At 23.6% G+C, this 15,896-nt stretch overlaps 3 protein-coding genes across 6 annotated transcripts; 1 reads left to right on the forward strand and 2 right to left on the reverse strand.

The window, feature by feature from the left end:
• Window positions 1-501: 501 nt before the first annotated feature.
• Window positions 502-7,919, reverse strand: ric8a (ric8 guanine nucleotide exchange factor A). 2 transcript variants are annotated; one of them, XM_015327179.2, is made up of 11 exons: window positions 7,740-7,919; window positions 7,499-7,634; window positions 7,154-7,293; window positions 6,955-7,067; window positions 6,580-6,875; window positions 6,303-6,469; window positions 5,932-6,187; window positions 5,686-5,830; window positions 5,459-5,603; window positions 5,258-5,377; window positions 502-5,179 (listed from the first exon to the last, which is right to left on the reverse strand). In XM_015327179.2, the coding sequence occupies exons 2-11, from the start codon at window positions 7,571-7,573 to the stop codon at window positions 5,056-5,058; spliced, it is 1,581 nt and encodes a 526-aa protein (XP_015182665.2). In that variant the 5' UTR covers window positions 7,574-7,634; window positions 7,740-7,919; the 3' UTR covers window positions 502-5,055. The 2 variants fall into 2 exon arrangements, with proteins under 2 accessions (XP_015182665.2, XP_089029993.1); XM_089173867.1 differs by having other exon boundaries at window positions 7,499-7,919.
• A 320-nt stretch (window positions 7,920-8,239) lies between these two features.
• Window positions 8,240-10,944, forward strand: eco (Establishment of cohesion). 2 transcript variants are annotated; one of them, XM_015327144.2, is made up of 7 exons: window positions 8,240-8,412; window positions 8,652-9,487; window positions 9,569-9,797; window positions 9,865-10,029; window positions 10,101-10,306; window positions 10,397-10,522; window positions 10,619-10,944. In XM_015327144.2, exons 2-6 carry the CDS (start codon window positions 8,712-8,714, stop codon window positions 10,518-10,520), a joined length of 1,500 nt encoding a protein of 499 aa, XP_015182630.1. In that variant the 5' UTR covers window positions 8,240-8,412; window positions 8,652-8,711; the 3' UTR covers window positions 10,521-10,522; window positions 10,619-10,944. The 2 variants fall into 2 exon arrangements, with proteins under 2 accessions (XP_015182630.1, XP_089029994.1); XM_089173868.1 differs by having other exon boundaries at window positions 8,240-9,487.
• A 1,045-nt stretch (window positions 10,945-11,989) lies between these two features.
• Window positions 11,990-15,500, reverse strand: LOC107069608 (putative ATP-dependent RNA helicase DDX43). Of its 2 annotated transcripts, XM_089173866.1 has the most exons (9): window positions 15,256-15,500; window positions 14,817-15,081; window positions 14,410-14,688; window positions 13,960-14,313; window positions 13,760-13,886; window positions 13,510-13,672; window positions 13,166-13,408; window positions 12,882-13,008; window positions 12,230-12,804 (listed from the first exon to the last, which is right to left on the reverse strand). In XM_089173866.1, exons 1-8 carry the CDS (start codon window positions 15,267-15,269, stop codon window positions 12,882-12,884), a joined length of 1,572 nt encoding a protein of 523 aa, XP_089029992.1. In that variant the 5' UTR covers window positions 15,270-15,500; the 3' UTR covers window positions 12,230-12,804. The 2 variants fall into 2 exon arrangements, with proteins under 2 accessions (XP_089029990.1, XP_089029992.1); XM_089173864.1 differs by lacking the exon at window positions 12,882-13,008 and having other exon boundaries at window positions 11,990-12,470.
• Between the last annotated feature and the right edge of the window lie 396 nt (window positions 15,501-15,896).

The following is a 15,896-nucleotide window of genomic DNA, read 5'->3' on the forward strand; positions in this document are numbered from 1 at the left end:
ATTATTATTATTATTATTATTATTATTATTATTATTAATTATTATTATTATTACTTGTTTGTATTTTCTATTGTCTTCTTTTATTTGGGGTTTATTTTTTACTATTATTATTATTATTATTATTATTATTATTAATATTATTACTATTATATATTTCGATTTAAGTGCATTCCACAAATATATATATTACATATATATTACTTTATTTAAAAAAAAAAAACGGTAATTATTAAAGGGAATTAAAATTCTTTAGTGCCAAAACAATCGTAATTAGAGTATTTACATATTATATATATATATATATATATATATATATATATATATGTGTTTATTTATATACATTTATATACACACATACATATATATATTACTTACGCCTTATTTTATTAATTATAGTAATTATCTTTCTTACTATTATTACCATATAGCGCATTTATTATCATTGCGTATATGGTAATATTAATATAAGGGAGGGGTTGTATTTTCTCCTTTAGAATGAAAAAAAAAAAAAAAAGAAAGAGGGGCGTGAAAGAGTATAAGGGGGGATATATAAATAAAAGATAAAAATGAAAAATGAAAAAAAAAAAGAAGAAAAGAAAAGAAAAGAAATGGAAGGATATAATAAACACTCAGAATTACAATATAATAATTCTTGCTTAGTCAGTTGAAGTACAAATATTTAATGTATTTTGTCATTAGATGATAAGTATAATGAGAGTCTTATTATTATAATGGCATGAAAAATGTTATGTTATTCCATTCCTCGAGAGCACTGGCTTTATTTATATACATTAGTCATTTGATGTAATAATAATAATAATAATAATAATAATATTATTATTATTATTATTATTAATAATATAATAATAATAATAATAATAATAATAATAATAATAATAATAATAATAATAATAATAATAATAATACTTAACACGGGTTTTCTTGGGAAATGGGGAGATTGAAGAGGGGTGTGAGGAAGAAAAATTAATTAAATAATTAAATATACTTGCCGCGACAAGGATAAAGATACATAAATACACTCACACACACATTCATACATACATTACATTACATACATACATACATACATACATTTATCTAATTATACTATCTAATATATTTATTTTTGATGACACGTTCCTTTTTCGGAGGTAACTTTATTTACATATCAAATCAACTAACAAATGCGTAGTTGCAAAAAAGTAAATGCGTTGCATATTTAACAATAACAATATAATAACAAACACATAACACGCATGCATGCAATATAAAAGTAAAGTAAAGTAAAGTAAAGTAAAGTAAAGTAAAATACATATTATATTATATACATGTATACATTTACACACAGAGATACATAACACGCACGCACGCAACAGTTGCATTCCATTGGTATGCTAAACTGTGAAGTATTGTATTTTTTAGTATACCTTTTGAAGTTCCATGATCTCTTTATTCCCCCTCCCCCATAATTAATTTTTAGATTGCGATTTTTAAAAAGAATTACAATAAAAAAAAAAAATTATAAAAAAAAAACAATTATAAATAACGACAAATTATTACGACGACGATTATGACTATGACGACAACGACGACTATGACGACCGATTTAATGATCGACGAATATAAAAAAAAAGAGGGCCTTTGACCGTTGCCGCTAATTAAAAAAAAAAAAAAAAAAAAATACTACTGGTAACGTTTTATGAAGGATCTAAACAAAAAACAAAAAAATAAAATAAAAACAAGGTTTAATGTTTGTTCAACCAAAAAAAAAATTAATAAAAAAAAAAATAAACTATATTAAAGAAAAATATATATACATACATATATAAAAGAAAAAAGAAAACAAAAAAAAAAACAAAAAAAAAATACAGAAGAAAATAAAAAAAAAAAAATAAAAAAAAAATTACAAATATATAAGAAAAAGAACTGTTTTTTCCGAGTTGCTCGCTATTCGAGCAACATCGTAAAGTTACGTTGCATAAAAAAACTACAATTATATATTATATATATATACACACATTATATATACATACATAGTCAGGTTTTCTTGCTTTTTTTCATTTTTTGTTTTTGTTTGTTAAATCTTTCTCTTTTTCTTCTCCCCTTCATCCATCTTTGTAATGCTTTACTTTATTTTTTCTTTTTTTTTTCTTGTATATAACAATTTGCCATCTTTAAACATATTGAGATAATTAGCTGAGAACAAATGGGGGATGATAATTGATGAGAAAGAGAAGGATAAAATAAAAGATTTTCAAAGAAAGAAAGAAAGAAAAACCTGTTGTAGAACATTTTTGTGAACCATTTTTTTCGTTTTTGTTTTTTTTTTACCAACATTTAAATGTTTCTCGTATACTCACACAAATAGCAGCAACGAGAGAGTATACAATAATATATTATTACAGTTATGTAAAAATACAATGATATTTAATAATAATGCTGTATTACAGCGAACAGCAAGCTGCAGTAAAAAAAAAAAAAAAAAAAAAAAAAAAAAACATTTATTTTTAATAATTCGATTATACACATCGACAAAAAAAAAAGAAGAAAAAGAATGAGATGAGACAGATATAAATGTATGGTGGTCCGTGTATTTAAGAAAAGAAATTGCAATTAAACAGAAGAATGTTGTTTTTTTTTTTTTTTTTTGAGAAAGAAATGTAATAATAATAATAATAATAATACATCCAATACGTACATATTATACATGTATACATATAATTAATTACTTACACGCATACATTTCCTTCTGTAAATCTTTAAGGATTAGCTATGCGTAAACCATGTTTTCCTGAAACCTCCATTGGTGTTTTACTTAGGATGTGAAAATATTTCACGTTGGCAAACAAAAAAAAAGTCTTTTTTAAATGTTCCATATTATTAACTTCTTGTCATCTTGTACTTGAAAAATAAAACAAAACAAAAAAATGTTAAATGCGCCCGTATTTAAAGAAAAAAACAAAAAAAAAGAATAAATAGAGTACAACTTGAAAAAAAAGATGAAATAATACTAAAAAGTAATTGAAAAAAAAGAGGAAGACAAAAAAATAGTAAATTATAAAGCAATACGTTATGTGGAGAGAGAGAGAGAGAGAGAGAGAGAGAGAGAGAGAAGCGTGTATATTAATATATTTTTTATATGCTAATGAGACGCCAAGGAACATGGGTCACGTTATAGTAATCTAATGTATTATTTATACAGACTATGTCGTGTCTCTGACTATACATACATATATATGAAATATTATCGGTTGCCTGAGATGATGACGATGATGATGATGATGATGATGATGATAATGATGATGATTATGATGATGACGACGACTACTTACTTAGTCTCTTTACTAAACCACCCATTTACAAAACTTGCTTTTTACAAAACCACTCTCCTCAAATGTATTTTGCTGAGCTTTTTACTCTATCCTCCATTTAATTATATTATTATTTTATTTGTTCTCGATAGTCAATAGTCATTTATCACACATTATCGCATTATATCATAAAAAAAAAACCATTATCTCGTTTACTATAATATTATTCTTATTATTGTTATTGTTATTATTACTATTACTATTATTATTTTTTTTTATTATTAGTAATATTATCAATTAATTATAATATGTAACCACTTTATTTTCTCCAAAGTTTGTCAACGCTAGTCTACGTATTATTATATTTTATATTAATGTCTCTAATTATTAATTGTTTACATTTTTCTTTTTGTTTTATTATTATTATTAATTTTTTTTTTTTTTGTTTAAATGGCTATCAATAACTTCTTTTTTTTCTACCTTGTACCTAGGGAAATTTTTAGTTTCTTTTTTATATGAAATATAAAAAAAAAAAATTTATGGTATTATATTATTATACATATACACATCTCTATATACACTTTTACAAACGAAAAAAAAAAAAAAGAAAAATGAAACAAAAAAGAAAAAAAAAGATATTTTAATCTACATACCGTATTATTATATAATTAAAAGATATATATATATATAATAAAATATTTGCTACTTATATATAAATATATATGTATATGTATATACATATATATAGATATATATGTATATGTATATACATATATATAGATATATTTGTCAAAATGTATTATTAGATTGGAAATATTTTACTATAGGATGGACAAAAATTTAGACTTTAAAGAAAAGAAATAAATAAAAATAAAATATAAAGAAAAACAAAACAAAACATAAAAAAAAAATAAAAATAATATATAAATGTTCTTCGTTAAAATAAATCCATACATTATTTCTCGTGTCATATCAGATCAATTTGCCATTATCTGTCAATTTGTATGCGCTATCCTATATTAAGATATTCTCAAGCGATAATTACTATGCAGTTCTATAAAATTAAATGAAAATAAAAAAAGGAAACGAAAGGAGAAGAAGAATATATATATATATATATATATATATATATAAAAAAAACATAAAAAACCATGTAGAGAAACATACATTCTTATCTGCGCATAGGCTGCAATGCAATAATAATAATAATAATAATAATAATAATATTAATATATTGTGATGCTCACAAAAGCACATTAAAAAAAAAAAAAAAAAAAAAAAAAAAAAACACAATTTACCAAAATTGTAATGTTTAAAATATTTCATGTGATTTTGGAAAATGTTATATATATATATATATATATCTATGTATATATATATATATATATCTTTTATTTCCTGCCAATTGTTTCATTTGTAAACGTTGTTCTTTGTTCTTTTTTCAATAAAGTAAGTAAACCGACCAAATTGACATTCTCATTATATATCTCTTGTTTGTAAGATATATAATTGATTTATTGTTTTTTTATTTGTATTATTTGTGTAATTTTTATTTTTTACAGAATATGTGTCGACTAAGTATATATGTGTGTTTATACAGGGATTCATTATATCACATCTTTCATAATTAAATGAAATTAATATTTTATTTGAAACATTTATTATTAAATTCCTTAATATTATAGATAATATACATCATATATAATAATTACACCTCTTTTCTCCTTCTTTCAATAATAAATAATTAATCTGAATCTGATTCTCGTCTATATTGTTGTTTTGGTAATTCATCTTGCAGTTCTAAAACATGTTCTATAGGTTTAGGTTTACCATCATCTCCAATACGACATGGTTTCACTAATCCTCCTCTAATGAACATAAATAAATAATAAATATTATCAGATTTTTTTTGTTCAATTTATTCAAAAGAAAAAGAAGTAACAAACCTCGTTAATTGATCTACGAGATTAACAAGCTGTAAAGCTTCGTATTCTTTTTGTTCATCCGTCATACCATCCAAAAGATTTGGTTTTGCTTTCTCATAACAACCAGTTACTGGATTTATTCTTAAAATTATAAAATCATAATATTAGAAATATTATCAATTAATTTATCGAAACACTTGATTTATAATTTATAATACGTACTGTTCTTTGTATTTTAAATATTCTTCAGTATCACTGTCTTCAGATTCAGAATATGATATCTTTTCTTGATTACGACCTAATAATCCTTTATTAGCAAACATACCTGCTGCGTTCCCATATCCAGTGTACTTTACCATACGGCTAACTATACAGTTGAACAAATATTAAAGGTATAATATAATGAAATTATAAATTATGAAATAAATACGACATATATATGTGTGTACCATTTTCCTTGCAAAGTATAAAAAGAAATTCAGCAACAATGTCACGTAACTTGGTGATAGGAGATGTTAAAAGTTTACACAATTTAGCTTTTAATGTTGTTCCCTCTTCTGGACGTTTCATTACATCTTTCAATGGTGGTAAAACCTTAAATAATAATAATAATAATAAAACAAAAACATCAATCTTTGTAACAACATATTATATGATAGAATATTTATCTATCAATTTGATATTATTATATTTACCTGTAATCGTACATATTTTCGAACAGATTTGTCTGCTTTTATCAGCCTAATGAGAACAGTAACGACTGGAGAAAGATTCTCTAATTGAAATTCCGTATAATTTAATTTATTATCTAAAAATTCTAATATGACGGATATTGTCGTAACATCAGTATTCTGATATAATAAAATATTATCGTCGTTGTTGCTTTCGCTAGACTGCATCATTTGTATATAATTGTTTAGAGGTATAGCAGTCAATAAATTGATAACATTGCTGAAAAAAAGAAATAATAATAGAATAAAAGTAATATTTAAGAAAATGAAATGATATCTGAAATATGTCTATTAAATTGAAAGCAATATTTTTTATATATGTCAATAAGTTTTACCTTACAAGATCGTTATTATTTGACCAATTTTTATTATATAAATATGTATACAAAGACGTTGTTAATTTTTTATTATTTTCTTGTTCTTCTATCACTGAATCTTCAGAATGTATATATAAATTAAATAAAACTTTTAAAATGTCACAAATTAAAATTATGTCCTCATTCTGAAAGAATCATTTTTCAATAGTATTAATTAACATTTAAAAATAATATTATATATATAATAAATAAAAAATGAAATATACTATATATATATATATAACATGAAACATACCTTGATAGAAAATGATTCATTAGATTTATATTGTTCCAATAATTCATTCAACATATTAAGCAAATAAGTATCGCCATTTAATTCTTTAACTGTATTTCTTGCTGGTGTATTTAATGCAGTTAATATAAATAACATTTTAATATCGAACAATTTCATTTCGTGTGACGAATTGGAATCATACTTGTTGATACGATTAATCAAATTTTCCAAACAATTCTTTTCTATTACCAAACATTCTCGTACTTTAAAACTATGATACAATAAATTACAGAGTACTTTAGCAGATTCTATTGGAACTGAAAAATATAAAATAGAAATAAATAAATAAATGTAATAGAAAAATGTTGGATTGATATTATGAAAAATAATGTTTACCATTAGTAGATTGATCCTGTTCTTCATTATTTTGACAATCCAATTTTGCAAGTTGTAATAACAATGTTACCATTTCTTTACTAACGATTTTATCTAAATCAGTTTTGTCTCGACTGCATATACAATAAAATAAAGAAAAATGTAAATAATAAAGAATGAATCATACTCTTATTATAATCATACAAATAATTATTTTTACCTAAGTATACGTAATGTAGTTAAACAATTAAGATGCATAGATTCGTACTCTGATTTAGATAAATATTGAAATAATATCTTCCAGGTTTCTTCTCGTAACTGGTTATCGCATATTCTTTCATTCATAGTTCTGTCCTCATACTGTTGACATCAATGAATCCAACAAACAAAGATAAAAATTATTTTATTAAATATACATTTTATTTATGTCTTAACACATACATCTTTTACTAAATTTAATTAAATACTAATCTTACAAGATTGTCAGCTTAATATTTAACAAAAATAAAAATAAATAATAATAATTAATATTGATCGTTTTAAATGATATATCAAAGTAACTTACTTTTTTGATAAATATTTGAAGAGTATCTTTAAAATTACAACTTCCAGAAATTAATTTTCGCGCTAAGTCGTCCATAGCAATTGAATTGTTTAATTGTTCATTCAGTTATGATATTTTTTATTTTTCTTATATTTTTCTATAGGTTTTTTTTTTTACATATAAAATTATACATAGATCAATTGGTACTATTTTAATTTCATTAATAATACATTTTATAAATATGGATAAAATATTAATTTACATTTATTATTTTCCTTGCAGCAAAAAAATAACAATTTTTTCTTTTTTCCTTGTCTTAATTTTTAATTCAATTTATTTTCATTACACGATTTATTTATACTAATTTAATTGTAAACATTTAATTGCATTTATTCACACTCTTCTCTGACAAAGTAATTTAACCTAAAACAGCCAAATAAGACAGAAAAATATTTATTTCATCTGTCGTGCGCAAGGTGTTATGCACACGCGGTAAAATATAAAATTAGAATTACGCTATCATAGATAATGAAAGCATAAAAACAATATAATAAAATTATACTCGTCTTTATAAAAAATAATAACAATAATATATTTTAATAATAAATTAGAGAAATGTTCGTCTTTAATTTATTATTACTTTAATATTTGAATAGCAGACTTGAATACACCAGTTAAATTTCCCGCACTTAATTAAGACAATTTTGCGCATGCGCGTGAAAACCAAAGTTTATTTAGTTCATATTTATTTATTAATAATATCATATTAAACCTATAAAAAGAGATTTATATTTTATATTAGATGTAAAAAAAAGTTTATGTATAGAAATTGTTTATTCTACAATCGTTTTTTTGGATAAAAAGAAGAAACCAATCAAAATGTTTCTTAAGGAAAAAGCGGGAATCCACGTGGAGAGGAAAGCAAAAAAATGAAGGTCGGTTGTTTGATCATAGATTTCTTTTATTAATTTATTTGTTATAACATTAATTTAAAACAAAACTAATCGTTGGTAGACCATCAGCAATAACAATAATTCTATTACATTAAATAATTTTGAACTATCAAAGTAAATATTTATACAAATCACGCGAATGATAAAGCACGTAAACAAGGTTAAGTAATTCTAATTTATTTATTTAATATATTTTAATATTGAAATATTGAATATCAAAGGTATAAAATCAGAAGATTAAATATTTGAAAATCAAGAAGGTTTCTCAAATTTCGTGCAACATGAATCACAAGTATTTATACAAAAGACGCAGTTGGAACAATATAAACGCTGGTGTATTTCATCGTATTAAAAAACCTAAACCAAAATTAAAACCTACAAATGAATTATCTAAATCGTTAGAAAAGAAAGAAAATACTAGAAAATCATCTAACGTTAATGGAATCAGTCAAACAAATATCAGCACGCAAATGGTCATCGATGGAACACAAGCTCAATCTAATACACAATCAATTCAAAACAATATTTTACATCAGACAATTAAGCAAGGACCTAATGCACCTAAAGTGACAGATGATTCAAGTTTCAAGTCAAAACATTCAAATGATCAAGTTGGATGTGATGAATTGAAAAAATGTTTCAATAAAGATACATCTAAAACTATGGATTTATGTTTAGACGATGCTACTGATTTGAAAGTAGATAAACCAGAATTTGAAAATATAATGAAAGAGAACAAATTAGATAACATATTGAAGATATTAGAAGACGATTGGGCTAATGATGAATATGATTCGATGGATATTTTAGTTAATGATAATACTCCATTAACATCTAACATTTTATTAAACAATGTTGAAAAAAAAACAGCTTCACCCAATGAACTAAGTGAAATAACATCTGCTATGAATATCATGAGCACATCAATTCCTGATAATACTAAAAATCCTCTATTTTCTTCTACTTTAAACATTGATAATAATATAATGACACTTGAGAAGGAAAACAAAGAAAAATATTATCCACTATTCAACAAAGGTTACTTTATGACCGATGTGTAAGTATAATTTAAATTAATATAATTATGTGCATTTGTTAATGTTACATTCTTCATGTTAAATGTTTCAATTTGTTCCAGAGAAAATAAGAATATAAAATCGACACAAGGAGTTAAGAAAGGAATGAAACGGCAATTGTCATCAAAAGGTGGTGGTGGAGGAGAAAATCAATATCAATTAGATGTTGGTCAAAAACATTTTGGAGCTACACAATGTACTGAATGTGGTATCGTTTATCAATTGGGTGATCCTGAAGATGAAAATGCTCATTTGAATTATCATAATAGCATTAGAACTTTAAGATTTCAAGTAAGTTTAAAATGAACTATCATTTGTTTAATATTTTTTAATATTAATATTCAATTCATTATTATAGGGTTGGAAAAATGAAAGAATTCTTATGGAGGATCCTTTAACGTCGAGTAGAATAATTTTAATAGAACCAACCGATTCTAAACAATGTTGGAAAAAGGTAACCGAAATTTTAAATGTCGTCGACAGAGATTTAGGTTTAGCTGATTCAAATTATAGTGATAAACAGGTAAATAAATATTTTCTGTTGTCATTAGAATGTATGAAGATATATAAATAACTAATTGTGTTTATTTTTAGGTATATTTATACATCAGAGATAAAAACGTATTGGGCGTGCTGGTAGCAGAGCATATAGAAACTGCATTTCGTATGATACCAGAATTAATAGAATTAAATTGTTGTACATCTGAAAAGACACCTGCTAAGTGTGGTATTAATGTTGTATGGACAACAATGAGTCATCGTAAACAAGGCATAGCTACTAAACTTGTAGATACGTTGAGGTATATCTTTTAATTATTTATTTCTACATTTTTATACTATAAAAAGGTTAGGTTTATCTAATCAAATGGTTATTTTGAAAATTTTCTCAGAGCCAAATTTTTCTATGGTTACATAATGTCCTTGGATGATATCGCATTCTCCACACCAACACCCAGTGGAAAAGCATTTGCAGAAAAATATACCAAAAGCAAAAATTTTAAAGTCTACAATTAATAGTAAGTTTAAACTTTCTTCTTTGTATATTGTTTACAGGTTATTAAATAATTTTATCATGATTATTGTTCGTTCTTTTTTTCTATTTATTTTGTTAGAATTACAGGTGTACTTGGACTTCATTGTACAGCTTTAATTTTATCTTTAAGACAAAATTTTCTTCGTTGTCATCATTTTTTACATACAACAAATGCTATCTACAAGTTGGTTACGCACAATGAATTTGAAAAACGTTTTTCTTCAGGTATATTTTTGATATATAAACATAAAACCTTTTAAAAAATTACTTTTAAGAACAAAGATACTGAAGAAAGAATTTTAATTAGTTACGAAATTCTATATGTATGATATATTGTAAAGATTCTACAGATTTTATCTTAGTAAAAGTCAAAATAAATAATATAATTAGAAAAAAAAATTAAAAGATATTAACAGATAATAATGTTGTCGGTGCAAATATATTTTATGAAATTCATTTAAATTATTATAATAAAAACTTCTACTATTTTCTTTTATGTTTTATTTAAAAGAATGTACATTTGAAATTACTATTATTTAATCTATTCTTAAATACAAATAAAAAAATATAGATTTAGAAGTAGCTAGTGTTCTTTAATTTAGTTATTTAGAAAGTACAAATTAGTTCGTTGTATCGACAACATGTCACTAGTTGTCATTTATATAGATCGAAAAGATCTAGTCAGTGCTGTCAGATCGTGGGTAAATCTTACCCTCTCCCTGTGCCACTGGGATTGCACACAATGAAAGTTTTCCATGTCCGTGTGTTTGGGATGTCGAGGAAAGCCGAGTGTAACCGAAGTTGGCGGTTGGCCACGAAGTGGCACACTATGAAAGCGACTCGTGTCCATGTGTTCGGACGACACGAGTCGCTTTTATAGTGTGTCACTCCGGCGTGCCCGCCAACTTCGGTTACACTCGGCTTCTTTCGACATCCCAAACACACGGACATGGAAAACTTTCATTGTGTGCAATCCCAATGGCACAGGGAGAGGGTAAGATTTACCCACGATCTGACAGCACTGGATCTAGTTACTATAGAAATAGATTGAAAATAAAGTAGTGAGATAATTTCGTTTCATTATTATTGTGTTTTTTAAATAATTCTTCAACATTTTTGTACTTATTATATAAAAACAAGGTTTGTTTGTAAATAATTTAATATGAAATGATAATAATACTATATAGATAATTAAATTAAAATAAAAATAAAATCTGTTTAATCGTCGTCTAACCTAAAAATACTATTTCTACAATATTAATAATTTTCTATTTCAAATTCTTGTTAAATAAATATCGTATTTTTAAGTAACTAAACGTATTATCTTTTAAATATATTTATACATTTATAAGAAAATTTTGTTCTTCAGTAATATTTTGAAAACTTTCTATAAATTATTTTCTAAATCAAATACTTCAGGACATTTTCAATTTGAATAATAATTTCAGAATTTATTGTATATATACATAATTATTTTATTCTTCATCTAAAATACATAGTTTATGTAAAATTCCAAATTATAAACATTACAAAAATATAGTAACAATCTAAGTTCTTATCGATTAAAATTTTACATTCAATATATAAAATACATATTACAATTCATTTTACAAAGTACGTCTAGATTATTTTATTCAAATATTTTCTAATTCTATTTATGATAACGTCTAATTTTATTTACGATGTTATGTTTTTGTTTCTTAATTGTTTCTTTTTTTTGCCAAATTTTAAAGGTCTTAGCCATATCATATAATTCTTCTGGCACTTTTTGATGAAAACTTTCTAAAATTGTAATTAAATTATTAGCAACACTTATATTTTTCTCTGTCATAAGTATTATGCTGACTCCAGTTTTATCATCACATATTGCCCATCTACTTCGACGTTTATATTTGTCAGCTTTAAGTGTAAGATCATAATTGTAGACGTACCTATGTAAAGATTATAAAGCATAAATAGGAATAGAAAGAAATAACGTAAAAAAAGAAAAAAATATATATCAAATAAAACATACGATATATCATTAATATTAACGTTATCATGATCAAATACAAAATCAGTTGTAATAATAATTCTTGCTGTTGTTTTTTCTTCTATTTTAAATCTAGCGGTTTTACTATCGTTTATATCTTTTAGACTGAGAATATTTTCAAGATTTATATCTGCTTTACTAAAATTCGATTGTAATTCATCTATTTGAGATGTTTCATTAGTAAATATGATGACTTTTTCTTTCTTATTCATTTTTTGTACAAATTGAAGTAACTGTAAAAAAAAAAATCAATATATTGTATACTAAAAACGACACATTTTATTTATATAAATAAAAGAATACTACTAACTTAACGAAATTTGTTTACTTCACGAATAACAAATTGTACTTCATGGCAAACTGGTCGGACATATAGTTCAATTGGATTTGTCATATATGATTTAGCGAAATCCCTAACTGATGTTGATAAATTAGCGCTATTTGAAATAGTCAAAATATTTTAAACATTCAAAACGTATATTAAATAATAATATGTTATATTTATAAATACATATATATAAAGGTGTCTTTAGTTGAAGGAGACTATTTAAATACTACCTTTAACTAAAGACACCTTATATATTATTTACATACCTAATCATAACAAATTGACTATCTTGCTCTAGATAAGATAAACTTTCTTTGATATGAAATGCAAGATTCATGTCCAACATTTGATCAATTTCATTCAATACAACATATGTTACATATTTTAAATTAACAATCTTTTTATTAATCAGTATATTTAATTTTTGTGATGTAGCTATTAATATTTCTACATTTTGCATTAATGTTTTTATTTGATGATATTTAAAATAGTCTAAGCATATTGAAAGCCTAGAATAATTATTTACACAATTATTATATTCAAATACATAAGAAATAAAACATAAACAAAATTAATCTTCATAAATATATATATATATATAATTACTTACGCTTTAATTCCGAAATAAGAAAATCTTTGAACTTCTTGTTGTATTTTTTGTGCTTGTATTTTATTTGCAACCAAGATAAGAACATTAGGACCATTACCATTATGAAAAGAGGTTTGTTTAGAGATATGTATCAAAGCAGGTAACAAGAAAGCTAACGTTTTGTCTAAATAATGATAAAAAGATAATTATATATAGAATAATAGTTTAATATAAATATTGAAAAATATAATAAGAAATATATGATAAAGACCTAATGATGATGGTGATATTCCAAGCATATCTTTACCACTGAGCAATATTGGCAATGCTTGACATTCGAAGGGGTTTGGTTTTTTTAAACCTTGTTCCTTTATTTTCTTCAACATAGTTGGATGATTCTGTTATTACATACAATTTTACATTATTATATTAATTTACAATTTAGTAGTTTTATTTTCATATTTTACTTACGTTGAATGCTTGTTTGAACGTTAATATTGGTTTAGGAATTGGAAAATCGTTATGAAATTCATTTATATATTTAACTTCGATGTTATTATCTGTTCTAATTCTTTTTACAGTTTTTTCAGGCATGTTAACAATAGCTAGATCTTCTCTATATAAGTTCTTGATTATATGAGAATTTTTTAATGGTAGGCTTACATCATTACATTCATCCATCGTCAGACTTTGATAACTATTTTCCTCATTAGATGATAATTTTTTTAAAAATTTTTTAATTAGAATTCTTGCTCTACGTAATGATATTGGAAATCCGATTATAACAATGGTTGGATACGGATTACTTTTATTTGGCATTTTTATCTGTTTATATATAGAAAGAAAATATATATATGAAATGTTTTTTTTTTTGGTTTATTACACATATTACAGAATATTTAATATTAATATTATACTTACGCGAATTATTGTATTACTTTCATCTTCTAATTTATTAATATTTTCTCTTTCCTTTCCAATAAATCTACTTACAATATTAGCATCTATAGGCATAGTTATAAATGATTTATTTAATCGTAATCTTGTATCACCATTTGGCATATAATTATTTATTGTTTCATTAAGAATAGATGCTTGTCTCTTTAACTGATTATATATCATTATTTTTGCATCTATTATTGCCGTCAAAGTTCCGGTTACATTTATTAATACATTTGGAGTTAAAGTGAGCTCATCTACCTGTTTGTATACATATATAAAGTAGAAAAAAAAGCTATTGATTTTATATATATATATATATTATGTTAAATATAGAATATGTTTGATTACGTATTATAGAGAATATTTAATATTAATATTATACTTACAAAAATTTCAGTGTTACTTGCTTTTTCTATATTTCTAATATTAATTTCATCTATATTGAAATCATTTATTTCAATTATATATATTGTAATAGTTAAAACCTTTGTATCATCCTCTTGTAAATTGTTTTCATTGTTTCGTTCATCGTTATAATATTTCATTACTGACCTGAGCTTGTTGCTCATTTTTTTTGTCTTTTTTTTATAGCATCCTGATTTTCTTTTAGGAGATGTACACTCAGGGTCGGTATACCATCCATCTTCCAATCTTCAATTAAAAAATACAAATTTTCATTAGTTTGATTATTATTTAACGTATTTTAATCAAATTTTTTTTTTGTGTTTAATTTGAAACTTTATTGAACAAAAAAAATATATATAATATTAGTTAATTAAATAACTATATATAATATAATATAAATAAATAAAATAACGTTCTTACTCAAATACTTCCATAGTCAACAGAATATTCTATTAGCGTCAATTTAATTTAAAATAAAAAAAGTATTTTTGCAGATGGATTTAACAATTCACAATAGAAATGATTACAAAGATTAACTTTTTGGAACTTGTACGATTAGTTACATGTATTTAAAATTATTTAATTACTTAAAATTAGAGATGAAAGTAATGAGGAAAGGTGAACAAAAGAGATGTAAATTTGGAATTGAAATGTAACGAACAATTTGTTCTCTCGATAAATACTTATATTTATACCAAAATAAATATAGCCGATACTTTTTTTTTGCTACTAATTCAAAATTCAAAAAATTACATTTAAATGATAATTCTTACCGTAAATATTTTTAAAATCTCTTATTTAATTTGTGACTTAGTTTGATAATTAAAGTACATTATACTTAGATAAAAAGATAAATAATTTGAAATTTTTCTTAAGAAGAATTTTTTTTTAATCATTTTTATCAATAATTTGTTTACAAAAGTTAAAAATATTAATTAAAAGTAATCTAGTGATTTAAACGCTAAAATTAGTTCATAATTTTGACGCTATAGCGCTACTGGTCATTTCCCTGGTAACTAGATGGTAACTACATTAATCAATTGAAGGTAATTCTACCAAAA

This window comes from Polistes dominula, unplaced genomic scaffold, assembly GCF_049000335.1.
Source record: "Polistes dominula isolate Pdom_NZ unplaced genomic scaffold, Pdom_raw_medaka contig_75, whole genome shotgun sequence".
NCBI lineage: Eukaryota > Metazoa > Arthropoda > Insecta > Hymenoptera > Vespidae > Polistes > Polistes dominula.

What these genes read in the sequence shown, in the direction of transcription:
- ric8a (XM_015327179.2), bottom strand. Translation starts at nt 7,573, where the DNA reads ATGGACGACTTAGCGCGAAAATTAATTTCTGGAAGTTGTAATTTTAAA. An exon ending in ATGAATCATTTTCTATCAAG is followed by an intron (nt 6,470 to 6,579) that starts GTATGTTTCATG and finishes TGATTCTTTCAG; the next exon opens with AATGAGGACATAATTTTAAT. An exon ending in TATACTTTGCAAGGAAAATG is followed by an intron (nt 5,604 to 5,685) that starts GTACACACATAT and finishes TCAACTGTATAG; the next exon opens with TTAGCCGTATGGTAAAGTAC.
- eco (XM_089173868.1), top strand. Translation starts at nt 8,712, where the DNA reads ATGAATCACAAGTATTTATACAAAAGACGCAGTTGGAACAATATAAAC. An exon ending in GGTTACTTTATGACCGATGT is followed by an intron (nt 9,488 to 9,568) that starts GTAAGTATAATT and finishes AATTTGTTCCAG; the next exon opens with AGAAAATAAGAATATAAAAT. An exon ending in AAACTTGTAGATACGTTGAG is followed by an intron (nt 10,307 to 10,396) that starts GTATATCTTTTA and finishes AAATTTTCTCAG; the next exon opens with AGCCAAATTTTTCTATGGTT.
- LOC107069608 (XM_089173864.1), bottom strand. An exon ending in AAAGTAATACAATAATTCGC is followed by an intron (nt 14,314 to 14,409) that starts GTAAGTATAATA and finishes ATATATAAACAG; the next exon opens with ATAAAAATGCCAAATAAAAG. An exon ending in AGTCAATTTGTTATGATTAG is followed by an intron (nt 12,471 to 13,165) that starts GTATGTAAATAA and finishes ATCTTTACATAG; the next exon opens with GTACGTCTACAATTATGATC.